This window comes from Barbus barbus, assembly GCF_936440315.1.
Source record: "Barbus barbus genome assembly, chromosome: 6".
NCBI lineage: Eukaryota > Metazoa > Chordata > Actinopteri > Cypriniformes > Cyprinidae > Barbus > Barbus barbus.
Window position 1 is genome coordinate 9,068,311 of NC_136734.1, and position 27,304 is coordinate 9,095,614.

General features: G+C 36.8%; 2 protein-coding genes across 3 annotated transcripts; both read right to left on the reverse strand.

The window, feature by feature from the left end:
• Positions 1-3,308: 3,308 nt before the first annotated feature.
• Positions 3,309-23,926, reverse strand: tnfsf13 (TNF superfamily member 13). Of its 2 annotated transcripts, none has more exons than XM_079418265.1 (6): positions 23,615-23,926; positions 17,999-18,116; positions 17,864-17,911; positions 17,287-17,405; positions 11,069-11,207; positions 3,309-3,559 (listed from the first exon to the last, which is right to left on the reverse strand). In XM_079418265.1, the coding sequence occupies exons 1-6, from the start codon at positions 23,840-23,842 to the stop codon at positions 3,450-3,452; spliced, it is 762 nt and encodes a 253-aa protein (XP_079274391.1). In that variant the 5' UTR covers positions 23,843-23,926; the 3' UTR covers positions 3,309-3,449. The 2 variants fall into 2 exon arrangements, with proteins under 2 accessions (XP_079274391.1, XP_079274392.1); XM_079418266.1 differs by having other exon boundaries at positions 17,999-18,098; positions 23,615-23,833.
• A 417-nt stretch (positions 23,927-24,343) lies between these two features.
• On the reverse strand, positions 24,344-27,074 carry LOC306871278 (uncharacterized protein). Its single transcript, XM_079419084.1, has 6 exons — positions 26,755-27,074; positions 26,555-26,653; positions 26,396-26,456; positions 25,332-25,495; positions 25,045-25,243; positions 24,344-24,962 (listed from the first exon to the last, which is right to left on the reverse strand). The coding sequence occupies exons 1-6, from the start codon at positions 26,823-26,825 to the stop codon at positions 24,777-24,779; spliced, it is 780 nt and encodes a 259-aa protein (XP_079275210.1). The 5' UTR covers positions 26,826-27,074; the 3' UTR covers positions 24,344-24,776.
• Between the last annotated feature and the right edge of the window lie 230 nt (positions 27,075-27,304).

The following is a 27,304-nucleotide window of genomic DNA, read 5'->3' on the forward strand; positions in this document are numbered from 1 at the left end:
TGATCATATCCTGTGGTATCTGGCACCAAGACATGGGCAGAAGATCCTTTAAGTCAGGGGTTCTCAACTCTGGCACCCGAGGAATTTAGCTCCAATCCTAATCAAACACACTTGAACACGCTAATCAAGGTCTTCAGGATTACTAAAAAGTTACAGGAAGGTGAGTTTGAGCAAGGTTGGAGCTAAACTATGTAGCAACATGGGCCTCAAGGGCAAGAGCTGAGAAGCCCTGCTTTAGGCAATGTAAGTTTATTTATTTAGCACATTTCATACACAATGGTAGTACAAAGTGCATTACATAAAACAAATGGATATAAACATAAAAATAATCACGACAATAAAAGCAAAGAATACATTTTAAAATGATTAAAGTGATTTAAAAATCGTTAAAACAATTAAGAATACAAAAAAAAAAAGATACATAAAATGCAGTGCAATTATTCGGACATAGCACAGTGCTCATTCAGTAAATGCACCGCTAAACAGATGTGTTTTGAGTCTGGATTTAAAGGAGACCTATGTGTCTGGGAAGATTCAGCTCAAAATAGCCCACATATCATTTATTTTATCATTTTGAATATGCCTATTTTGAGTGGAAGCAGAAACACAATGTTTTCGTGAATGTCTCTTTAAATGCAAATGAGCTGATGGTCCCCGCCCCTTTTCCAGAATATGGCTATGCCTTTACAGCTGGTATCTCAAATACTCTGCTAAAAAACATCTGTGTTGTTTCTGATTATCATGTTTATTGTGCTGAAATCATGCGTTTTAACCCATATTAGTTTAAACATCTGATACACGGTTTTCTGAGCGCACACATCCAAAGCACACGCACAGAAAGCGGCTGTCACACGACATCTGAGAACTAAACTTCTCTTTCATGTCTTATTGCGCTTTAACTGTCAAATACACACAAGATTATGTTAAAAACACAAATGAGTTACAAAAACTGCTGGTTATGTCTGTGAAGGTAAACAGCTGGGAAAGAAAATCATGTTTATATTAGAGTTGTGTGGCAACAGCGTGATATACAGTAAATAAATCAATAAATCCACTGCTCTCGTCTCCTCTGAGTCTGGGACTCTAAATAGTGTTCTGTGCTCTTCAGTGCAGGCAAAGACAGAACAGTTAGCACGCTTTGCTCAAACTTCCGCCATGGCGTTAGAACTGGTACACTGTTGTCGCTTGTGAAAACACAATGGTGGCAATGTAGGTGGAAACTGACAGAAGGGGTGGTAATGTTATAATAAGATCCCCTTTCTACGTCACAGGGGGAGTGAAATCTGATGTGCTCGTTTTTCTCACAACCTTGCAGAAAAAGGCTTACAAAAAAAAAATTACTGGGTTAATCTTTTTCACGTTTCCTGGGTTGGTAGATGCACCGGGTACCCGATTGTAGCACTGAAAAATTCAGATTTTCATGATTATGTCACCTTTAAATATGGCTTCTGTTTTAGCATATCTGATCTCTTCTGGAAGCTTGTTCCAACTGCGGGTGGCATAATAGAAAAAGCGGACTCCCCTTGTTTTGAGTGAACCCATGGTATTTCTAACTGACTTGATCCTAATGATCTGAGTGGTCTGTTAGGTTTATATTCAGTGAGCATATCTGCTATGTATTTAGGTCCTAGGCCATTTAGTGATTTTTAAACAAATAATAATACTATAACATAAATCCTAAATGAAATTGGAAGCCAGCATAAGGACTTGAGGATTGGTGAGATATGCTCAGATTTTCTGGTTCTGGTCAGAATCCTGGCAGCAGCGTTCTGGATGAGCTGCAGCTGTCTAATGGTCTTTTTTGGGAAGGCCGGTGAAGAGTCAATTACAATAGTCCACCCTGCTGGTGATAAAAGCATGAACAAGTTTCTCCAAGTCTTGACTGGAAACAAAACATCAAATTCTTGCAATGTTTTTGACATAATAATATCCTGATTTAGTTATTGCTTTGACGTGACTACTGAAACTAAAAGGTCTGACTCCAGAATCACACCAAGATTCTTGACTTGAATTTTTGTTGTTTGACCCCTAGAATCAAGGTATGTATTCACCTCGAGAACTTAATTTCCAAATAAAATTACTTCCGTTTTCTCTTTATTTAACTGAAGAAATTGTTAATTTCATCAAAGCATTGGCAGAGGGAATCAATGGGGCTGTAGTCATTTGGTGTTAATCTGGGTGTCATCTGCATAGCCATGATTGTCAATTTGGTTGCTTCTCATTGTTCTTTAAGTCCTGCAAGTTGCCAGGTAGGGTCTCCATGGATCAGAGATCTGGTATTTTGGAAGTCATTTGGAAGTGCCTTATCCTGTTGAAAGAGGCCACTGCCATCTGGGGACACCATTGCCATGAAAGGGTTTACATGGTCTGCCGTAATCCGTACATGTCAAAGTAATATATGAATGTCAGCAGTCAAGGTTTCCAGCACAACACTGTCCAGAGCAAAACACTGCCTCTGTCTGCCTGCCTTTTTCCCAAAGAGCATCCTGCTGCCATCCTTTCCCCCAGGTAAATGACACACGCATCTGACCATCCACCTGATCTAAAAAAAAAAAAAGGTTCATCAGACCAGACAACCTTCTTCCATTGCTCCATGGTCAAGTTCTGGCACTCACATGGCCATTGTAGATGCTTTCAGTGGTGGACAGAGGTAATCATGGGCACTCTGACTGGTCTGTGGCCACGCAGCCCCATATTGTGATGCACTGTGTGTTCTGGCAGCTTTCTATTATGGCCAACTTTAAGTTTTTCAGCAATCTGAGCTACAGTAGCTCTCCTGTGTGATCAGACCAGACATGCTTTGCTCCCCATGGGCATCAATGAGCCTTGTATGCCCATGACATTGGATCACCAATTCTTCTTCCTTGCACCACTTTTAGTAGGTATTACCCACTGCGAAAGTTATTCAGGTCTTTTCACTTACTAATTTTTCCAGCTTCCAACACATGAAAAACTGACAGTTCACTTGCTACCTAATACACAGTATCCCACCCCTTGATAGATGCCATTGTAACAATACAATCAATGTTATTCATCTGTCAGTGGATGATCAGTGTATACTATGGTACAGAATACCATATCCATATAACATGATATTTACATTGCCCACAGTATATTTTGATTAAAATATATTTATATATATATATATATATATATATATATATATATATATATATATATATATATAAAGTACATGTTATTACAATAATACCATGTCCAAAAATAGTATGTCCAAACATAGTAGTACCATGGTAATTATTTGTACATATAAGTGCCATTTCCAACATACCAGTGTATAAATTGTCCACTAGGTGTCATCCACTCACCACATAAAAGCATTTACTGTTATTGCGCATGAAAGTATGAAATTCTCGTGTAGGGGACTAAATAGCACGCAAGAGGATAAAAAGGTTTCTGTCATTTAAACATGTAAATCACATGCGTTTGAGTCATATGTTGAAGAGGCCCATGAAGGTGGCGTGAGCTGTCAGGATGAGCTCTGCAGATTTGCGGGGGACAGAGAGCTGAAGAGTGGATCCAGACTCCAGGAAGTAAATTCCTATCAGAGGAACACATACTTTATAATCAGCCTGATATTTAAATGATACTGTAAATATTTTGCAAATATTGCAAAATCATCCAGATTTTTGTACTTCTACAGCAGATGGTACGGTCCACACAGAGATCTGATCTCATCAGGAGACTAAACCTAAACTCATCATCTGTGTGGAAGGTTGTTGATTTCTACAGAAAATGCTTTAATTCAACAGGGTAAAAACTACTAGAATTTTTGTATTAGAATTGTTTCTCAAATATTTAAATATGCAAATCTTCTATTAAATATGTACTAACTTGCATACATTTCCAGAACAGAAATCTGAACATTGGATAAAGCTTGATCCAAAATACTTGTTTCAATTTGTTGACATATTAAAGGTAAAGATTTTTACATTGAGGATTTTGTCTGTTTATAACTCCATGTTTCCAGGTATAAAATGTTATATAAAGCAGAAGAATGATACATGAACAAAGACCTCTGTAAAAACCTTCAAAATATAGATAGGACTAAAACTGTGAAGTTTTGTGTAAGAAAGTGCTGGAAAACAAATAGATTTTGAGAAAATGCCTTTAAGGATATGTATTGTAATTGAAATCTACAGACAGAAATAGATGAACTGTAAATAGATAAATAAACAAACACTTACATGTGTATTTAGGATGTTTTCAAAAAGACAATCTAGTTTAAAAATAGTGGTTTTGCCTGTTGCGTCGCTTGGAGAGTAAATAGTTTTTTTCTGTGATATCTGACAGTTGGCTGGGTCATTCTTAGGAAATTGTGTAATTTGTGGCCCATTTGTATGCCTGTTACATAGATACAGTATATGATAACAAATAGTAATAATAGAACACTGAATTTAGTCACATCATTCAGTGTGCATTACAAAGAACCTTATATATATATATATACACAGGTCCTTTTAAAAAAATTAGCATATTGTGATAAAGTTCATTATTTTCTGTAATGTACTGATAAACATTAGACTTTCATATATTTTAGATTCATTACAACACAACTGAAGTAGTTCAAACCTTTTATTGTTTTAATATTGATGATTTTGGCATACAGCTCATGAAAACCCAAAATTCCTATCTCACAAAATTAGCATATTTCATCCGACCAATAAAAGAAAAGTGTTTTTAATACAAAAAAAGGCAACCTTCAAATAATTATGTTCAGTTATGCACTCAATACTTGGTCGGGAATCCTTTTGCAGAAATGACTGCTTCAATGCGGCGTGGCATGGAGGCAATCAGCCTGTGGCACTGCTGAGGTGTTATGGAGGCCCAGGATGCTTCGATAGCGGCCTTAAGCTCATCCAGAGTGTTGGGTCTTGCGTCTCTCAACTTTCTCTTCACAATATCCCACAGATTCTCTATGGGGTTCAGGTCAGGAGAGTTGGCAGGCCAATTGAGCACAGTAATACCATGGTCAGTAAACCATTTACCAGTGGTTTTGGCACTGTGAGCAGGTGCCAGGTCGTGCTGAAAAATGAAATCTTCATCTCCATAAAGCTTTTCAGCAGATGGAAGCATGAAGTGCTCCAAAATCTCCTGATAGCTAGCTGCATTGACCCTGCCCTTGATAAAACACAGTGGACCAACACCAGCATCACTGACTGTGGGTACTTGACACTGGACTTCAGGCATTTTGGCATTTCCCTCTCCCCAGTCTTCCTCCAGACTCTGGCACCTTGATTTCCGAATGACATGCAAAATTTGCTTTCATCCGAAAAAAGTACTTTGGACCACTGAGCAACAGTCCAGTGCTGCTTCTCTGTAGCCCAGGTCAGGCGCTTCTGCCGCTGTTTCTGGTTAAAAAGTGGCTTGACCTGGGGAATGCGGCACCTATAGCCCATTTCCTGCACACGCCTGTACACGGTGGCTCTGGATGTTTCTACTCCAGACTCAGTCCACTGCTTCCGCAGGTCCCCCAAGGTCTGGAATCAGTCCTTCTCCACAATCTTCCTCAGGGTCCGGTCACCTCTTCTCGTTGTGCTGCGTTTTCTGCCACACTTTTTCCTTCCCACAGACTTCCCACTGAGGTGCCTTGATACAGCACTCTGGGAACAGCCTATTCGTTCAGAAATTTCTTTCTGTGTCTTACCCTCTTGCTTGAGGGTGTCAATGATGGCCTTCTGGACAGCAGTCAGGTCGGCAGTCTTACCCATGATTGCGGTTTTGAGTAATGAACCAGGCTGGGAGTTTTTAAAAGCCTCGGGAATCTTTTGCAGGTGTTTAGAGTTAATTAGTTGATTCAGATGATTAGGTTAATAGCTCGTTTAGAGAAACTTTTCATGATATGCTAATTTTTTGAGATAGGAATTTTGGGTTTTCATGAGCTGTATGCCAAAATCATCAATATTAAAACAATAAAAGGCTTGAACTACTTCAGTTGTGTTGTAATGAATCTAAAATATATGAAAGTCTAATGTTTATCAGTACATTACAGAAAATAATGAACTTTATCACAATATGCTAATTTTTTTAAAAGGACCTGTATATATATATATATGTATATATGTGTGTGTGTGTGTGTTTGTGTGTGTGTGTATTTTTCTATTATTATATATATTATTATTAATATTTAGGGCTGTCACTAATTATTATTTTGGTAATCGAGTAATTACTCTGACGATTACTCAAGTAATCAGATAATTATTTGTGGTAATACAAATAGACCTAAGCAAACAATTGTCACGAATCAGGCCTCTGTGGCTCTCTCCGATCACCACCAGAGGGCACCCTCACCCGAGTACTAGCTCTCCACGTGCCTAGGACTGATTACCGCCAGGTGTTTCTCATTACCCCAGCTACTTAAGCCACACTCTCACTTCACCCCATTGCGAAGTCTTGTTGAGCCCTGTCTGACATTTCTGAGCGGTTACCCTGATTGTTTATTCTGTGTATGATCCTGGACTGCCTTGACCCTTGTGATTCTCTGCTGCCTGCCCCTTTGTCGTTTGATCTGTTCCTGACCTGTTCCCAGCCTGCTGCCTGCCCTGACCCTAGCCTGGTAACTCTTATGATTCTGGTTTTCTGTGATATTCCTGACGCTGTTGATCGACCACTGCCTGCTGTTGACTTTGATCTTAATAAACACTGCAAATGGATCCGACCGCTTCCGACTCCTCATTACAGAAGACTTTGTCATGCCAGGACCCAGCAATGTTAAATCAACTCTCCTCAGAGGTATCAGCCCAAGCTTTGATGCTAGCCGCGTATCATCAACAGCTTCAGAAGCTCACCACACTTACCGAGGAGTTAGTAAGGACGCTGCAAAATCTCCACGTGGTGAGTCCGCCATCAAACCCCACACCTGCGCCGGTGCCAACCACTCCTATAACGACTCCAAATCTGCAAAACCCGCGAGATCCCATTTCGGTGAGTGCTGACTACAATCATTGTACCTCTTTTGAAATTCCCATCACTATTAATAGTGACGAGGGGAGGAATCGAGGCTAAAGCCATGATCGATTCACAGCAGGGAATTTAATTGACATTACATTTGCCAAATCTCATAACCTCCCTCTCATTTCATGTGCATCCCGGGTGGCGGTGGAAGCGCTAGACGGACGACCGTTGTGCTCTGGGAGGGTCAAATACCTGACTCCCGAATTACGACTTCAAACCGGAGTCCTACACACCGAATCCATTAGACTGTACGCCATTGAATCTCCTCAGAATCCTATCATCTTGGGCTTGCCGTGACTGGAGAAACAATCCCTGTATTTCATGGTCACCACATCAAATATTCCAATGGTCAGTTCTGTCAACACCACTGTTTGACCTCCAGCTACAAACCCACCAATCTTCCCACGGAGATGAAACCCAAGCTCAGAGATCTTCCTGAACTACCAATTGAATACCAGGACTTGTCTGAGGCCTTCAGTAAAGCCAAAGCTTCCAAACTCCCTCCACACCGACCTAGTGACTGTGCCATAGACCTCATCCCAGGATCGACGCCCTCCAGAGGCAGAATCTTCCCTCGCTCACAACCCGAGTTAGACTATGAAACAATACATTGAGGATGAGTTGCGCAAGGGCTTCATTGTACCATCCAAGTCTCCAGCGTCAGCAGGGTTTTTCTTCGTCAAGAAGGATGGAGACCTCCGACCCTGCATTGATTATCGAGCACTTAACGATATCACTGTCAAGTTTCGCTATCCTTTGCCTTTGGTACCCGCCGACAGTAAGGTTCAGGCAGTGGTCAATTGGCCAAAACCCATGACAGTAAAGGAACTTCAGCGTTTCCTTGGATTTGCAAACTTCTATCGACGCTTCATCAGGAACTTCAGTGTGGTCGCGGCCCTCCTCACATCTCTACTTCAAGGAGGTAAATCGCGTCTCAACTGGATACTTGCCAGTGAACAACCTTCCAACAGTTAAAAGAGCGGTTTACTTCAGCTCCCATCCTACATCATCCCAATCCGGACCTGGAATTCACTGTCGAGGTGGATGCTTCAAACACTGGAATCGGGGCAGTTCTTTCTCAGCGTCATGATAATCCACCTAAACTTTTCCCATGTGCTTTCTACTCCCGCAAACTCAACCCCGCAGAGAGGAATTACGATGTGGGTGATCAAGAGCTATTGGCCATGAAGGCTGCCTTTTGAGGAGTGGCCGCATTGGTTGGAGGGGGCAAAATTACCATTCCTCGTGCTAACATATCATCACAACCTCGAGTACATCAGGTCCGCCAAACGACTCAACCCCAGACAAGCCAGATGGTCCTTGTTCTTTTCACGTTTTGATTTCAAAGTAACTTATCGACCCGGTTCCAAGAATGGCAAGGCGGATGCCCTATCCAGAGAGTTCAACCATCTCCCCACTTCAAACACGGCCGAACGACCTTGGTCCCATATCGCGATCGACTTCTTAACCAACCTACCCGACTCCAATCACTTCACCACCATACTCTGTTATCGACCGCTTCTCCAAGGCCTGCCGCCTTATTCCCTTCACTAAACTACCCACAGCATTCGAGACGGCTGAAGCCCTAATACAACAGGTATTCAGGTTTTATGGTCTCCCAGAGGACATCGTCTCTGATCGGGGACCACAGTTTACATCCTGAGTCTGGAAGGCTTTCTGTCAACAGCTAAACGTCAATGTCAATGTCAGTCTCAGTTCAGGATACCATCCCGAATCCAATGGCCAGGTTGAGAGACTCAACCAAGAACTCACCCGCTTCCTCCGCTCCTACTGACACAATAACCAGACTGACTGGAGCCGGTATCTGATCTGGGCAGAGTATGCCCAGAACTCTCTCAGGAAGGCAGCAACCGGACTTACCCCCTTCCAATGCGTTCTAGGATTCCAACCTCCAATGTTCCCCTGGTCAGGTGAACCCTCAGAGCTTCCAGCTGTCAATGACTGGCTAAGACGGAGTGAGGAGACATGGAACGCAGCCCACGTATATCTACAACAGGCAGTTCGGAGAGTGAAGGAACAGGCTGATCGTCGCCGCAGAGCAGGACCAAGTTTTGTCCCTGGTCAGTGGGTATGGCTCTCATCCAGAGACCTTCAGCTCTGCCGTCCCTGCAAGAGACTCAACCCTAGGTACGTGGGGCCATTCAAAATCATTAGACAAATCATCCCAGTTTCGTATCACTTAGCACTACCACTTTTCATGTTTCTCTGCTCAAGCCCGCCGGTGGTGAGAGAGGGACCAGGACGAGGCCACCGCAGAGAGTACCCCTCCCATTGTCGTGGACGGTGAGGAGGTCTATCAGGTGCAAGAGATCCTAGATTCACGACGCCGAAGCAGGGTCCTCCAATACCTCATTGACTGAGAAGGGTATGGTCCCGAGGAACGGTCCTGGGTAAACTCCCGGGACATCTTGGATCCAACCTCACCACCGAGTTTCAGAACCACCCTAACAAACCAGCACCACGACTCCGTGGAAGACCTCGGCATCCAGATCGTTCTCGCTTCGGAAGCCGCTCGCAGGGAGGGGGCTCTGTCACGAATCAGGCCTCTGTGGCTTTCTCTGATCACCACCAGAGGGCACCCTCACCCGAGTACTAGCTCTCCACGTGCCTAGGACTGATTACCGCCAGGTGTTTAATTACCCCAGCTACTTAAGCCACACTCTCACTTCACCCCATTGCGAAGTCTTGTTTAGCCCCGTCTGACATTTCTGAGCGTTTACCCTGATTGTTTATTCTGTGTATGATCCTGGACTGCCTTGACCCTTGTGATTCTCTGCCGCCTGCCCCTTTGTCGTTTGATCTGCTCCTGACCTGTTCCTGACCTGTTCCCAGCCTGCTGCCTGCCCTGACCCTAGCCTGGTAACTCTAATTCTGGTTTTCTGTGATATTCCTGACGCTGTTGCTCGACCACTGCCTGCTGTTGACTTTAATCTTAATAAACACTGCAAATGGATCCGACCGCTTCTGACTCCTCATTACAACAATAGACTTTAAAATGTCTTAATGTATATAATAATGAGGCAATAATTGGTTTGAATAAAACATCAAAAGCAAGTAATCATAGGGTTTTACTGAACAAAACCATTTAAATACATAATGTAATAAAACAATATAATAATTTATGCACATATCAAATGGCTGCAGAGGGCACCTGTTGGCCTGATTGTTTTTATACAGTGTGATCTAATATTGACTAACATTTAATTTAATGTCCGCTTAATCTTTAACATTTGGCCACTTCTTTGTGATAGAAATGCTACAGCCACTGTCATTTCTTGAACAAGAACATGTCGACATCAAAACATGCAAACTAAGTGCGTGGGTTTAAACTTGTATTTTGAAGTCGCAATGGACCGTTAGCATATTTAGAAAGATACCCTGCTGAAAAAGAAAACTACTAAAACCAGCCTATGCTGGTTGGCTGGTTTTAGCTAATCATCCACCCTGGTCATATCTGGTCAGCTGACTGGTTTTAGAGGGGTTTTGACCACTTGTTTAGCCGGTCAGGCTAGGAGACCAGCTAAAACCAGCTTGGCCAGAGACCATACTTGACCAGCTAAAACCAGCTACAATATTTCCAGTTTAAACCAGCTAAGTTTGGTTAAGCTTAAACCAACTAAAATCAGTTAAGCTAAGATAATGCTTCCCATGGATTCTTGTCAGTCGAATGCGCCACTTCTGGTATTTTGCCAGTTAATCGACACGGACAACTGCACAAAATGTAGTTGAGAATAGTTTTTTTTAGAATTGAGTACTCAAATTTAATCAAGGAATCGTGACAGCCCTATTGGTATTGTTTTTAATCTCTCATTCATCCTCAATCAAATCAAACATTTTAACCTGCTTTTGAGACTGAAATATCATGCTCTCACTGTGTTTTAAAATATGTAATTTTTGTTAGTTCCTTAATTTTTAACACTTATGCAGTGTTTAAAAAAAAAAAAATTCCTTATTTAAATAAAGGTTTAATCTTTCTGACTGAATACTTGAGGACCGTAGTCTGAGTGATACTATCTGATGTATAAACATGGCAAGTATCAATTCATTTTTTAACATTCTTGTCCTGATAACTCACCAGCAGTGTAGCAAGTGTTGAGTGGTTGGCTGACGTTACTAGGCATGCTTTTTAAACACTTCATCAGCTTAGTCTCCGCCCCCTTGTGCCTCTTTGTGATCACGTGACCCATTACCCACGTGGTGTCTTTATACAGCACCTGTGGCGAGTAACAGAACAAACCCTTATTGTTCCATTTCATAAGAACTAAATATATAATCAAGAACCATGAGTATTAATTTTGTGTTGCCTGAATATGCTTTTATGACTCTCAAAGGGACAGTAGCCGTGGGCTACATTTTATGAATCACCAAGGACCACGGTTTCAGCTAAAAACTTCTGTACGCTTCTACTGAAGAAAAAAAGTCACCTACATCTTGGATGGCCTGATGGTCAGTAAATTAAATGCAAATTGTAATTTTTGGGTGAACTATCCCTTTAATGAGTATTTAGGACAAACATATTTTAAGTAACCAGAATTGTTTTACTGTTTTTGCATTAAAGGAACTTAAATTTATGTCAACTTCCTTTAGTTATGATGATCACGTGAACAGAGGACCAGTGATGTATAGGTAATTTTGAGTAGTCTATAAAAACCTACAGCTGGTAACTTCTTGGGGCCTGTTTCATAAAAGACACCAAGAAAAGCAGGGATTAAAGTCCAAAACCTGACTTGAAATAACCTTACAAATCAATTGGGGCTAAAGTGGTTCCATAAATGACAATTAAATTTCATGCAGTCTCACTAATTTTATCCAGGTTAAATGAGTCAGGATAATTTGATGTGCACACTTATTCTTAAGCAGCGCTTAATGTTGATCATGGAAATTTACTAAAATTTGGTCACCTAAATTTACTTTCATGACCAGCACCTGTATATTTGTGCTGTTTAATGCATTTGAGACGCTGTGTTTTCCTCAGTGCATAACGGACATGTCACAGTTGTATTCCTCATCTGTAAATGCCAGAAAGTCATGAAAATATGTCCAATTTGCTGTCAGGAGTTGGCGAGGCTTATGCAAGTGAACAAGTGCTGCTGCATGCATGTGTGCTAAACAGACGGAGCATAATAGAAAAGTAGTTCAATAATTAATTCTGAGTAAAATATACATTTTGCTAAAATATTTGTTGTTTGACATTAAATGACACATGTAGAATTTTAAGCCTACCGATACAGTCATGGCCAAAAATATCGGCACCCTTGGTAAATATGATCAAATAAGGCTGTGAAAATCAATCTGCATTGTTAATCCTTTTGATCTTTTATTTTATTCACAAAAATCTAATGTGAATTTTTAATGTTTTTGAAATAAGTCTCTTATGCTCATCAAGCTACACATTTGATCAAAAATACAGAAAAAAAACAATAATTGTCACGGTGCACACAGCAGGGAGGAACAAGGAACACGCATACGAGGACGTAACTCAAAACAACTGACTTTACTGAATGCAGGGCAGGCATCAAACACCAGGAAGTAACAAGTAGACCAGACAACATACCACAACACAGACAGGACTTAAATACTAGGGATACTTAGAGATAACGAGACAAACACAGCTAGACAAGGATTAACTAATGATCACATAGGACGAGGACAGGAAACAAACCAAATATGGGCATGGAAACACAAGACGCACACAACAGAGGTCTGACAATAATCCTGTGCAATTGAAAAGTAAAAAAACAACCAAAAAAACCCAGCATTTATTTAAAATAGAAATCTTTTGTAACAATACCATTCAAAAGTTTAGAATTCAATGGGTCAGTTTTTTTTTTTCAAAGAAATTCTCAAATTTAAAATGTTGAAAATTCACCTATGACAGAAATAGATGTTTTAAAGTATGGTAAAAATAGAACACCATTATTTAAAGTTTCACAATTTTATAGTTATTTCTGTATTTCTGATCAAATAAATACAGACTTGATGATCATAAGTGACTTCTTTCAAAAACATTAAAAATAGTAATGTGTCCAAACTTTGTTACTAAGTAAAAATATACAAATTTAAAATGAAATGTTGTATAAATAAAAAGGTTAGTAATCACATTTGTTTCAAGTGCTTTTTATTGGGGGGTGGGGGGCCTGCAACATGAATTTTGCCTAGGACCTCCTAATGTCTAGAACCGGCCCTGCATCTGACCATAGAAGCCAGTCCCATTTGAAGTTCCAGTCGTGTCTGATAACTGAATATAAGATAAGTTTGTTTTTGGATGAGCTGGGAAAATTTTTCTTGAAACCCTCCCAAATAACATGTGGTGATGTAGGTGCTGTTTGACAATTTATTTAAAGGTTTTCTGAGCCCGAGACTCAACAATTTTCTGCAATTCTCCAGCTGTGGTCTTTGGAGAGTCTTTAGCCACTCAAACTCTCCTTCTCCATTAGGATGATATAGAGACATGTATGTTTATAGAGACAATAATGTTTATTTGTTAACATTAGTTAATGCATTAGCTTGCATGAACTAACAATAAGCAATTTTACAGACTTTATTGTTAATGCTCATTCATAAAAATACATTTGTTAATTTTTTGTTCATGTTAGATCAGATAGGACTTTTTCTGTCAACTTTGATGACTTTGTTTCATCATCAGCACTCCTTCCATTTGGAGTCCATCAAGGCTCTATGCTTGGCCCAATGCTGTTTCCCCTGTATATGATCCCATTAGGGTCCATTCTCAGGAAATATAACATTTTATTTCATTGTTATGCAGATGACACAAATTTATCTGCCACTGAAACGGGAACATGCCAGTTCTTTAAAACTTCTGTTTGATTGTCTTAGAGATATTAAAGATTGGATGGCCCTAAATGTTTTACATTTCAATGAGAGCAAGACTGAAATTATGATATTTGGTCCAAATTGTACCAGCAAGGTCTCTAACATTGATCTGGGCCCTTCCACATGTTAAATCCTCTGTTAAAAATCCGGGTGTGATAATGGATATGGATTATTTTAAACTTGACAAATAGATACATTCTGTAGTGAAGTCAAGTTTTTACCAGTTAAGGCTTTTATCTAAAGTTAAGACTTTTTTGTCATTTAATGATTTTGAAAGGATTATATATGTTTTTATTTCATCTCATTTAGACTATTGTAATGCCCTCTATGTTGGTCTCAACCAAGCCTCTTTCTCACGGTTGCAGTTAGTGCAGAATGCTGCAGCTCGACTTTTAACCTGAATGCGTAAACAGGAACATATTTCCCCCATATTGGCTTGCCTACACTGGCTTCCAGTCCGTTTTAAAATTGATTTTAAGATTTTAGTTCTTGCTTATAAATCCTTAAATGGCCTAGCCCCAACCTATGTTGCTGGCAGTCCCTAGAATAAGACTGAAGCACAAGGGAGATTGTGCCTTTGCAGTAGCTGCCCCTAAACTATGGAACTCGTTACCATTGTATGTGAGGATGGCTCCAACTCTGTCTGTTTTTAAAACTAGTCTTGAAACACGTTTACTCATTGGCATTTAATTGAGGTTGAGAGCTGCGGTTTTTCTTTTTGTCTTTGCCATTCTGTTTTTCTGATCTGTATGTGCAATAGTGCGAGGCACAAAGTAACACTTTTTGACTTTCTCAAATTGTGTAAATCCAGTTTGAGTTCAAAGTATAATTTTTTTATCCACAGTAATTTCACACTTGTCTAGTACAAATATGTCGCTTTGTTTCATAAATACAGTGTATACATTTTTCTGTATTTACCCTCAAAAATTGGAAGTGAAATGTGACAACATGCCCCGTAGGTGGGGTACATTGTAACAGCATTGTAATGGCCCATATAAACGAGCCAAAATGCTTTCCATGTCTTGAAATAATAATTTCTTAACATTAAACAATGATTGTCAGTCTTTATTCACCTGTTTCTCGTCGTTTCTCATTAAAATGTATTAAAGTAAATAATAGAATTACATCGCTAATGTCATAGAATAGCACGGCAGGGCAGATTGTAACGTAGTGTTACACAACTTACCCCATCTGTGCAACTTTAGTTAGTGTCTTCTGCTAGTTATGGAGGCATTAAAAAACTATCTAAACTGATAAATAACAGATTGGAGATTAAAATAATAGCAGATTTGTCTCTTTTTAAACTAGTAATAAAAACTGAGATGAAAAATTGAGTTAAGCCAGAAATATAATTTTACTGTGGTAAAATAAACGTTCAGCGATATCTTCAAAAGACTTTTGAATTTTGGCGCACTTTTTTTCTCTATATAATGTTGACATTGTAACTAGTAAATACTGTAAATTTGGTTATGCTAGCATGTGTGGAAATATTTTAAAAAAAACGTGTGTTACAACTAACCCCGCGTTACTTTGTGCCCCACGCTCCCCTACTACGGAGCCCTATGGAAACCCGTTTCCGCCAATGAATAAAAAATAAAACAAGGTAATTGCGACTTTTTATCTTACAATTCTGAGATATAAACTCGCAATTCTGACTTTTTTTCCTCAGAATTCTGAGATATAAACTCTAAACACTAAACTAAATTCGATAATAATAAATCCTGATAAAAATGATTAGGCTAACATCAATAACATTATTAATAATATTTCTAGTAATAAAGCAGAATAGTCCAGAATATGAATGCAATGGATTTGGTATTTTTAAATCACCATTTTCATTCATTAGCCTACCTTAAGCTTTCTATGAGGGACAAAAAGCTTACGTGCAGGGCGTTGCGTTCATATTCTGGGCTATTCTGCTTAGTAATATTAATAAGGTTATTAAAATTAGCCTAATAATTTGATCAGCTTTTATTATAATCAAATTTGGTCCTCCAATGTCACTGTTTTAAAACATTAAGCCACATTAAGCGTTTTAGAGTGTCCCAAAACCATGCCTTGAACTAAGCACTGACGTATTTCTTTATTTGAGTCCAAGTTCAAAATAAAATAATTTATAAATAAAACTTTATGAACCACTCCATTGTGAACATACAGAGCTGTAGGAACCACTGCAAGCTGTAAAGTAAACAGGAAGAGTTTGTCCGAACTCAACTGGTTTTGCGAGAGAACACAAACATTTTTTTTCCTCCCACCCGAAATTTTTCCACACCACCATGTCCCTTAAAGGGCTCCGTACAATACTATGTACAGTATCTTTTATTGTTGTTTCTTTTATGACCCTACATGTACAGCACTTTGGTCAACTACTGTTGTTTTTAAATGTACTCTAGAAATAAACTAAACAGTAGTTCATTGATGTTCCTTGATACAATTTTTGATTTAAAAAAAGGAATTAGTAAATGCTGAAATTAACATTAAGTAAGATTAATAAATAGCCAATACGTATTGTCCATTATCTGTTCGTGTCAACTAACATGGTTAACTAATGTTAACAAATGAAACCTTACTGTAAAGTGTTACCAATGTTTGTACTTTTGATAGTATTTTGTTTTTTACTTTGGTGCTGGTGTTTAGTGAGTGGGTGATATGTTTTATAAAAGCTTACAAAAGCTACATATGTAATGACATAAGCTATAAAAAAGTTCCTATTTCAAAGAACATTTTCAGTTGATAAAATATGCAATATATAACCAAGCTCTAGGCCTGTAAATTTTACAGACCAGCAGATGGCACTAATTACACAAAGACTGTTCTTGAGATAAACCACAAATTAGTTTGAGTCATGTTAAGTTGCCAACTTAATTACTTCAAATAATTGATTATATCACATTTTCAGCAATAGTTCTGCTTGCTAACGTATTAGGGTTTACAATTGGGGTTAGCTTAGTTCACACAAAAATGAAAATTCTGGCATTTTGATTACTCACTCTCTAAACCCCCAAGACTTTTGTTCGTCTTCAAAACACAAGTAAAGATTTTCAAGTTTTAATGAAACATGAGTTATTTCTGCCTCTCCTTTTTGAAAGTCTATTCACCCAAAACTGTGATGCTTCAAAAAGTTCTTAAAATGTTTTAATTGTAAATCACATGAATTGACTGGTTAAATCCAGAGTCTTGAAGAGACACAATCACTTTATATGATTAACAGATTATATTTATTTATTTATTTTCAGCACACATACATAGAGCATTATAAAAGTAATTCAAATCAGTTAGTAAATGGAAGCTGAAACATCCTTGCTTGATGTGCCAATGAAGTTTGTGCTTGCACATCAAGCACGTATGGTTGAGCTTACATGAAGATAAGTAACTGATGTATTTTAATTTTTGGGTGAACTAATCCTTTAAAGTCTGTATTTTGACTATGCAGTAGTGTCGGTACCAATCAAGACCAACCTGACTGTAAATGAAGTAGGTACCCTCGGTGTCCACTGTTACAGTATCAGCTGATAGCTGAAGCCCCTCCCCTCTGCTCTGCCCTACGGCCCAAGACAGAACAGTGGTGTCATGATCATCTGTGAAAAACACAGAGAACAAATGAGAGGCAAAGACATCTGTCTGTCTATCTACATAGAGTTGCAATCAAATTTATTCAAACCCCTTGACTTCCAAGACACTCTGCTGCCATGAACAAAATTTTAGGAAAGACTTTAAACCACAGCATCAGTAAACTATTATAGAACGTTTATTAATCTATCCATCTATCTATCGTAAAACAAACTTCACCCATCATTTCTCATCCTTATGTCATTCTAAAACCATATGACTTTCTACTGTGGAACATAAAAGAAGAAGTTTTGAAAAGTATCTCAGCATTTTCAGTCCATATAGTAGTTAACAGTGGACACCAAAACTGGTCCATTCCTTTGTGCTCTACAGAAGAAAGAAAGTCAAACAGGTTTGGAAAGGTTTAAGGGTGTGTTTCATTTCTGGTCCAACTATTCCCTTTATCGTTAGACATTGTTACACTCACTGTATGACTGCGAGGACACAGGAACAAGATGGAGAAATGTGTGCTGCTCTGCTAAAAGAAAGGACAATTTACATGAGATATATTTAAACAAATGTGTGTTTGTGTGTAAGACAGAAAATTAAAGAAGTTTCTCACTTTCTCGTCTCCTTCTCTGTTTTCTTTGTTTTGACACATCTCTCTTGTCTCGGCCCTCGGCATGTGACCGTCTCTCAGGGAATCTGTGGTAGCAGCTTACCTGATAACAAGATGTAGCCTATAGGAAATCAGACATCATCACACTCTAAAGCTCACTGATTTTGCTTTATGATTTTACATTGGACATCATCTGGCAACCCAACACAGCTGTTACTTTGTACTAATGTAAAAACAAAATTGTCAAAAATATCCCACTATACAACCAAAAGTGTGTAAACATCCCATTCTAATAAAGAGTTAATTAATGGGTTTGGCAATGCCAGTAATTCCAGTGAAAACACTGTCAGCCAGAAACAGAACACTGCTGGACTCTTCCCAAGTTATTGCAACAAAGCCAAAAATACAATTCTTGGTCACTGTCCTCAGAGACATTACTGGAAAAGCCCAACCCATTTATCGGAGGCTGTGCACATACCTTTGTCAAACTTCCATAAACTGCATAGGCCCTACAATATGCCAAATTACTTACTTGAGATTTTACAGTCTTAATAAATTGGTTGCATACTTTTGGCAGACAATAATCACTACACAAAACATATTTTTGTCAGCACAAACATTCTCCTAGTGAAGCTGTATTTAATCTTGTTTGGGTCATCATTTTTGCATTGTACAGTTTTCTTCATTGTTATCCCGTCTCTGTTAAAACTGATTTATTTGATATCCCACTTGCCATACATGATAATTTTATTACTTGCATTTCGCATTATTTACTTGACATGAAAGTCATGATTTTGATGATTAGAGGTTTGATCCCAAACTGATGAAGGGTCTTTCACAACACTTCAAGAACAAGCTAAATTCACTTTGATGAGTGTCTGAAAACTAAAATAATTCAAAATTCCAACCTAAATTTTGAATTAAATGCTAAAGATGATTGGTAAACATAGTCCTTTCTGACTAACTATTTGGTTCATGCATTGTGGGCAGAAAGCAGTCACCAGTTCTGCACAGATGAGGAAGTGAAATCAGTTGCACAATTAATGCCACAGTATCATGGTACCACTCTTATTATTACTACTATTTTTGAATTTTACCATGGTATAACCATTCATATAGGCCTACCACACTTCAAGGTGCTTTAATTAAACACCATGGTATCCATAACAATGGTAATACCACTGTACCTTGATATATACCAAAGCACTGAATAATTATCATATTTATATTTATACTTTCCAGAGAATACTTTAGAATAAACAGGATACAGTGCGTAAAACACGGCGGTAAAGTTAGTTTTACGTTTGACATTCATTAGACATTCGGTTTCATTTCAGTTAAACTCTTAACGCCTGTTATGTTTCAAGCCGTACCTAACTCAGATAGACATAAATATTTGTCCTTTACGTTGCACAAGGCTTAATTTTTAGAAAAAAAATTATGAAAAATTAACCATATAAATTAATTAAACAATTTAACTACATTACATTATACCGTAAAACCAATACTAAAATGTTCTGAAAAACATCCCTGTTATTGCACAAGGCTCTGTTTTTGGAATTAGCATGTTATGCATTTTATAATACTTTTACAACTTTTAATGTATGCAATAATACAAATACATTAAACAACAATACCATCTGATTTGAAGGTATCTTACCAACTGTTAAAAATATCTAAATATTATTCCCTATAATGCACAAGGCTTGGTTTTTCAGATTATGGCTTTATTGTTTTTATATACAGTCCACAATCCATATTTTTCATGTTTTATGTACTCTACCTACTCAAATGAATTAAACTCTGACACCGTTGGAGATATAGATATCAAACCAACTGTAAAATATTCAGAATATTATTCCCTATAATGCACAAGGCTTGGTTTTTCAGATTATGTCTTTATTGTTTTTATATACAGTCCCCAATCCATATTTTTCATGTTTTATGTACTCTACCTACTCAAATTAATTAAACTCTGACACCGTTGGAGATAAAGATATCAAAACTACTGTAAAATATTCAGAATATTATCTCCCACAATGCACAAGGCTTGTTTTTTCAGATTATGGCTTTATTGTTTTTATATACAGTCCACAATCCATATTTGTCATGTTTTATGTACTGTACCTACTCAAATGAATTAAACTCTGACACCGTTGGAGATAAAGAGATCAAACCAACTGTAAATTATTCAGAATAGTATTCCCTATAATGCACAAGGCTTGGTTTTTCAGATTATGGATTTATTGTTTTTATATACAGTATAGAATCCATATTTGTCATGTTTTATGTACTGTACCTACTCAAATGAATTAAACTCTGATACCGTTGGAGATATAGATATCAAACCAACTGTAAAGTATTCAGAATATTATTCCCTATAATGCACAAGGCTTATTTTTTATGATTATGTCTTTATTGTTTTTATATACAGTATGGAATCCATATTTGTCATGTTTTATGTACTGTACCTACTTAAATGAATTAAACTCTGACACCGTTGGAGATATAGATATCAAACCAACTGTAAAGTATTCAGAATATTATTCCCTATAATGCACAAGGCTTATTTTTTATGATTATGTCTTTATTGTTTTTATATACAGTATGGAATCCATATTTGTCATGTTTTATGTACTGTACCTACTTAAATGAATTAAACTCTGACACCGTTGGAGATATAGATATCAAACCAACTGTAAAATATTCAGAATATTATTCCCTATAATGCACAAGGCTTGGTTTTTCAGATTATGTCTTTATTGTTTTTATATATGGTACTGGATCCATGTTTTTCATGTTTTATACATCTGTACCATCTTAAATTCATTAAACTCTGACACCATTTGACAAAGATATCAAACCAACTGTAAAAATAATGCACAAGGCTTTTTCTTTTTTCAAAGTAATTATTTATTATTTCTATATGCAGTACTGAAATTTTATTTTTCATGTTTTATATTCTGTACCCACTTAATGGAGATAAAGGTATCAGCACATCTGTAAATTATGCTAATTATTATTCCTTATTATACACCAATTTATCAGATTATAAAAAAAGCTTTACAATTTTTGTTTTTATAAGCTTCTTATTTTCTGATTTCATATTAGAAAGAGATTAAAAATATATTTTGAATTCAGTGTTACAAAAGGTAATATATAGTATAATATATATATATTTTTTATTTAACTAACCCTAACGTTTCTAGAAAAAAATAACATCACATTAATAAGAATAAAATCTGAGAAATATGGTTTTGAAAACAAAATAGAATATCATGATGTTCTAAATGGGCTTTCTTTATGTTTAATGTTTATATGTGTCATGTGTATTTTAAAGTAAACACAAAATGAAATGGGCAAAAGAAAAATAAATGTTCAATATCTTCAAGTAATACGTTGCAAAAGGTACTTTTATCACAAACTCTATGAATATAACAGCTGCATTCACTGGATAACATATGTGAATAATTTTGTAAAGTACTTATTTGACTTTATTAGCAAAACATATTTATATGGTAATATCCAAATGCTATGCCAAGGCATGAAATGAGATCGAGTATGTTGACGTACATGGAGGATTGGATCCAAATGTTTGAGAGACCATTTACAAAAGGGTTTGTATCAGTTTTGTTGGGTTGTATTAGTAATATTTACATTTGAGAATTTAGTGGTTTACATTCAAATGTCCATCCCTGTTTGTAAATTACACTTTAATACTGTAAATTTTACAGTTTTGTTCTGTAAATGTGTTTACAGTTTTTCTGTATTTTTTACAAAATAATTCTGACAACCACAGCTGTCAGAATTATTTTGTAAAAACTACGGAATTTTGCAAAATCCATATTATTGTAATTATGCCCATTGTCTACTTTAAATAACTTCCATACTTTGGTTTTATTGTTTTATTTAATTTCATTTACAATGTGTTGGTACCTATTTAGTTTTCCTGCACTATAACACCTTGTCAGCAAAATCTTTTTCCTATCTTTGTAAACACAGCAGACTATAAAGTTCACTGGATTTTTGATTCTCTAAATAATATTACTTACAATAACTATTCATATTATATGTATATGTGTGTGTGTGTGTGTGTGTGTGTGTGCATTTCAGTGCTTTTTTGTTTTTACTGTTGATTTACATTGCATTTTATTGCCTTTACAATATTTAAAAATAAAGCTAATTTTGAATATTATGCAATTGCCCTGAATATTTAACTCTATATTGCACTATGCTTGTTTTGGAAATGATGCGTTTGGAACTCTTCATGTACATTTTTCAAACCCTGTAGCCTAAACCATTCAACACAAATATTTTTAACTCTAGCAAAATTGCATAATGAGACTTGTGTGGTTTTAAAACGGTTTCGGAAGTGGGTTTTTTTTTTATTTTATTTTTTTATATATTTGGACCTTTTAAATACTGTTCCCATAGTAAATTATTATTTAAAAAAGTTGTATTCCCAGAAATATACAGTTGTCTTAATTTCTTCAGCTCAAACAGTGTATAAGTGTAATGGATTTATAGCAGTTCTGTACATAAAATAAATCAAGGGTCAGGACGTATGAGATTAATAATCAAGAAAAAAGCCTTCTGCATCAGCCACAATAATATTCTGAATATTTTACAGTTGTTTTGATATCTTTATCTCCAACGGTGTCAGAGTTTAATTCATTTAAGTAGGTACAGTATCTAAAACATTAAAAATACAGTTTCAGTACCATATATAACAACAATAAAGCCATAATCTGAAAAACCAAGCCTTGTGCATTATAGGGAATAATATTCTGAATATTTTACAGTTGGTTTGATATATTTATCTCCAACGGTGTCAGAGTTTAATTCATTTGAGTAGGTACAGTACATAAAACATGACAAATATGGATTCTATACTGTATATAAAAACAATAAAGCCATAATCTGAAAAAACAAGCCTTGTGCATTGTGGGAGATAATATTCTGAATATTTTACAGTAGTTTTGATCTCTTTATCTCCAACGGTGTCAGAGTTTAATTCATTTGAGTAGGTACAGTACATAAAACATGAGAAATATGGATTGTGGACTGTATATAAAAACAATAAAGCCATAATCTGAAAAACCAAGCCTTGTGCATTATAGGGAATAATATTTAGATATTTTTAACAGTTGGTAAGATACCTTCAAATCAGATGGTATTGCTGTTTAATGTATTTGTATTATTGCATACATTAAAAGTTGTAAAATTATTATAAAATGCATAACATGCTAATTCCAAAAACAGAGCCTTGTGCAATAACAGGGATGTTTTTCAGAACATTTTAGTATTGGTTTTACGGTATAATGTAATGTAGTTAAATTGTTTAATTAATTTATATGGTTAATTTTTCATAATTTTTTTTCCAAAAATTAAGCCTTGTGCAACGTAAAGGACAAATATTTATGTCTATCTGAGTTAGTTACGGCTTGAAACATAACAGGCGTTAAGAGTTTAACTGAAATGAAACCGAATGTCTAATGAATGTCAAACGTAAAACTAACATTACCGCCGTGCAGAGAACAGGGCATTAGTAGAAATTGTTGGTGAGGCAACAGACGAATAACGTTAAGCAGTAAAAACAGAACAAAAGCACTCACCTACCCCGTAGCACACGGCGGAATCGCAGCATATCCCACCTTCCTTCACCGCTGTATCCTGAGGCCTGAACCGCCGCGTTATTTCAGCCATTTCAGACCTGAGCATCCAAATGTACGTCCACTGTATATACATCACACCTACACAGGTGCAGGCGACAGTACACACAAGAAACCGCTTCAGCACTTCCACCTTCACCTTCCAAACAGAAGCAGGATTGTTGTGATTGTTCATTGTAGCCTAAACGGTGATATGATGGGACAGAATAGTTTAGAATGCGGAAAATAGCGGTAGTATTTCCCTTCTCAATTTTGATTCGTTGACTTTCGGTTTCACAACTTTCATCAGAAAGAGGTGGGGGTGGAAAAAAAATTATTCGGTCAACACATGGTCGCCCCATTCCCTAATGGAATTATTTTACAGTCCTCTTCCGCGTGTCCGTACTTATGATAATAATTACAATAAATAAACTAACGTACCCCTAAACCTAACCTAACCCAGTAGCCTACTTTTTAGGTAAGCGTACTGTAAGTACACATAAGTGCACTTACTGTAAAACAAAACAAAATGTTTCTATTCATGTAATATATACAGTACTTTAAAACAGGTAAACGCAATTGTACTGTATGATTCATGCACCTTAGTATTACCATGGTAAGGGTTAGTAATGCTATAAGTAGCCAACAAAATTGTAAAAAGGTAGCCTAGGAGTACAAAAAGAAAGAAAGAAAGAAAAATGGGTCAAGCTTTTATTTAATCATTTACTGTTTCTTTTTACCTGTTTGATCAAGCAGATTCAAATTCATACAGACAATCATGAATGCCAATACAGTAAACATGTATTTCCATATACATTTCATTTGCAAATAACTAAGCAGAACTGAACTTTGGTCTGGTCCTGAGAGTCTTTTCTCTTTTTTTTCACAAGTGCACATTACTTCAGATTTCTTCAGATTAATAAACCAAGCATCACACACTTGAAATGTTATACCAACTGTCTGACAATTATGAACTCTTCATAAACGCTAAACAGTGCACTAAACACTAAAACATTTGCAGCCATGAAAAGCAATTACAATTACATATAAAATTGCAGTAAGATACAACAGTAGATATTAAGAGAAAAAGATCATAGAATCATAGGCCAACATGGCTCAAACAGTGGAAACTAGTAAAAAAGTGACATTTCATCATCATTGCTCCCGAGGATCCCATCAGATGTCCCAGAATTCACGGCGGCACAAGCATCATCAGCCATCAAGAGCGATCTATGGGCTGTTCCTGAAACAAACGCCATCATGGGGTTCCCTCCTGGAGCAAGGTCATGAAACTGCTCATATTCTGTAAACGAGAACTGTAGAAGAAAAGAAAAAAAAGACAAAATAAAATTTCAGATTAAACCAAAAAATTTCTTCCTTTCATCAATTAAATGCTACCAGAAGAGTCGATGAGGGGGCAGCTTCATAAGGCATTGTCATGGTCACATCAGGATTGTCCATTAGCATAGCACTGATGCTAACACCAGCAGCAGGACCGAGAAGCTGCTCATCTCCACCCTCAGGTAGTTTCTGTGAGCCGCTGCTGTCCTCTGGCCTGACCACAGCTGTGGCACCCCACCATTTGTCCCCCTTCAACCTGCAATATTACAAAATAGACTCATTTGATCATTTGTTTTTTTAAATTCGTAACATGCCTTTCCTCCCACAATCCTTCCCTCTCTCACTCATTTATATGCCGCTGTTTCATCCTGAGGTCTCCTATATGTTGCAGAACGGTTGGAGTGTGTTTCTGTAGTCTGTGATATCTTCTCATTCTACACATCAGCTGTGAAGGATGTGGCAGCTTCTCATGAGTCAGGCTTGTGCTCAATCTTTTATGTCTGCTCACCTGAAAGAATGATTTGACAGCACCTGATGTGACGGTACCATAACAAAGTGTTGGAACTACAATTCTAGAGTACTCCAGGATGCTAGTTAATAGTAACATAATCTATTACGTGACACATTTTAGTTAATATAGTCTAACTCCTTTTTGATCATTTAAATAACTTTCAGTCCTAATTGTTTTTAGATTACTTTTTTATGTTTATCATTTGAAGAGGATAATACTGATATAAAAATACAAAGTGAAAAAAAAAATCAATTCATTGTTATCAACAGTATGAACTATGAAGTGCATTAAACATTTCTGTACATTACGAGAGTTTTCCAAACTAGGGTTCATGAAGGGGTTTGTGAGTTTATGAAAAGATGATAATTAAACCATAAATATGATCAATTAAAATAAATAAATAATTTTAAAATAAAACAATAACACAAATAAATCACTTGAATCATATGCAAATATGTTGTTCTATTGCGTACTTTTTATGTTGCTATAAAAACTAAACTTAATTGTATTGTTTCGGCTGACAAAATTGTTTGGGAATGCATTTCATATTTATATGAAATGGTGTGAATGTGTGTATTTTAACGTGTTCAACAAAAGTATTTCAAAGACCAGTAATACATGGTTAAATGACTGAGTGATAATTCAGATAATAATTAATGAATGTGTTTGAGCTATGAGTTAATTAGAGATGAGTTAATTAGAGCAATGTTGAGAAAACACTCTTTAAAAGTGATATTATGTCTGTAAATCCAGTGGTCAAATTGTGTGTGGTCACCTGACTAATGGCAGGCCTGTGTGTGCAATTACACAAATCTAGACTTCTGAATGTATATCACATGTAATTAAGTAAATTAATCACAAATTAAAAAATACAGAAGTCGACATTTAGTTACTCACCATCCCAACAGGTGAACTGGAGTACAGGGCTGAAGCAAGAAAGGGTTCAAGAAAGTCCTCGCTGCCAACAAACATACAAACACAGTCAGCTTCAGAATATCCTGAAGTACTTTCAAAACCATTTGCATAGGGACATGGTTATTAAATGAATAATTTGACCATGATATTGGAACAGTTGTCTTCCAGAAAGTCTCGTCATGTTCAGGCTGCACAGGTAACACAGTCTCCTCAGGGGAACGCGTCACTTCCTTTGATCGCCTGTAGATGGCACGACAACATTACTATACCCATAAATAACAGTAAACATATGAATATAGAAAACATGCTTTAATTTTGAACACACTGACAGAAACTCTTACTTTGCGAAAGGTGGAAACAGGTCAAAATTATCCGTTTCAGTTTGCGATGACAGATAGTTCGTGGTCCACATTTCTTTTAGCCATATAGCTAAGCAGTTAGTTCAACTTATATTTACTATATATTGGCAGTATTGTAAGACTAAAATAAGTTAGCTCATATATGAACAAGACTGAATATATTTAGACATAAAATGGTTTGAAAATGGTACTTATAAATGCACAGTAACCGAAAGTATCATTAAAAGCGCTTTACTCAGTTTGTTTGTTAGACGTTTTCGCGCCACTGGCATGACCGCTCGTGGAAGGGTCTGATAATATATATATTAATTCGGTATTTTTTATTATTGTTATTTTTTGTTCTCTCTTGTGTAATATTGTAATAAGTGTTTTATATATATAAAAAATAACACTTACAATGTCACAATATTACAATGTTACAATACTACACAAGAGGCATCTCACACACACACACACACACACATTATATATATGTGTGTGTATATGTGTGTGTGTGTGTGTGTGTGTGTGTGTGGCCCATAGACTGTAAAAA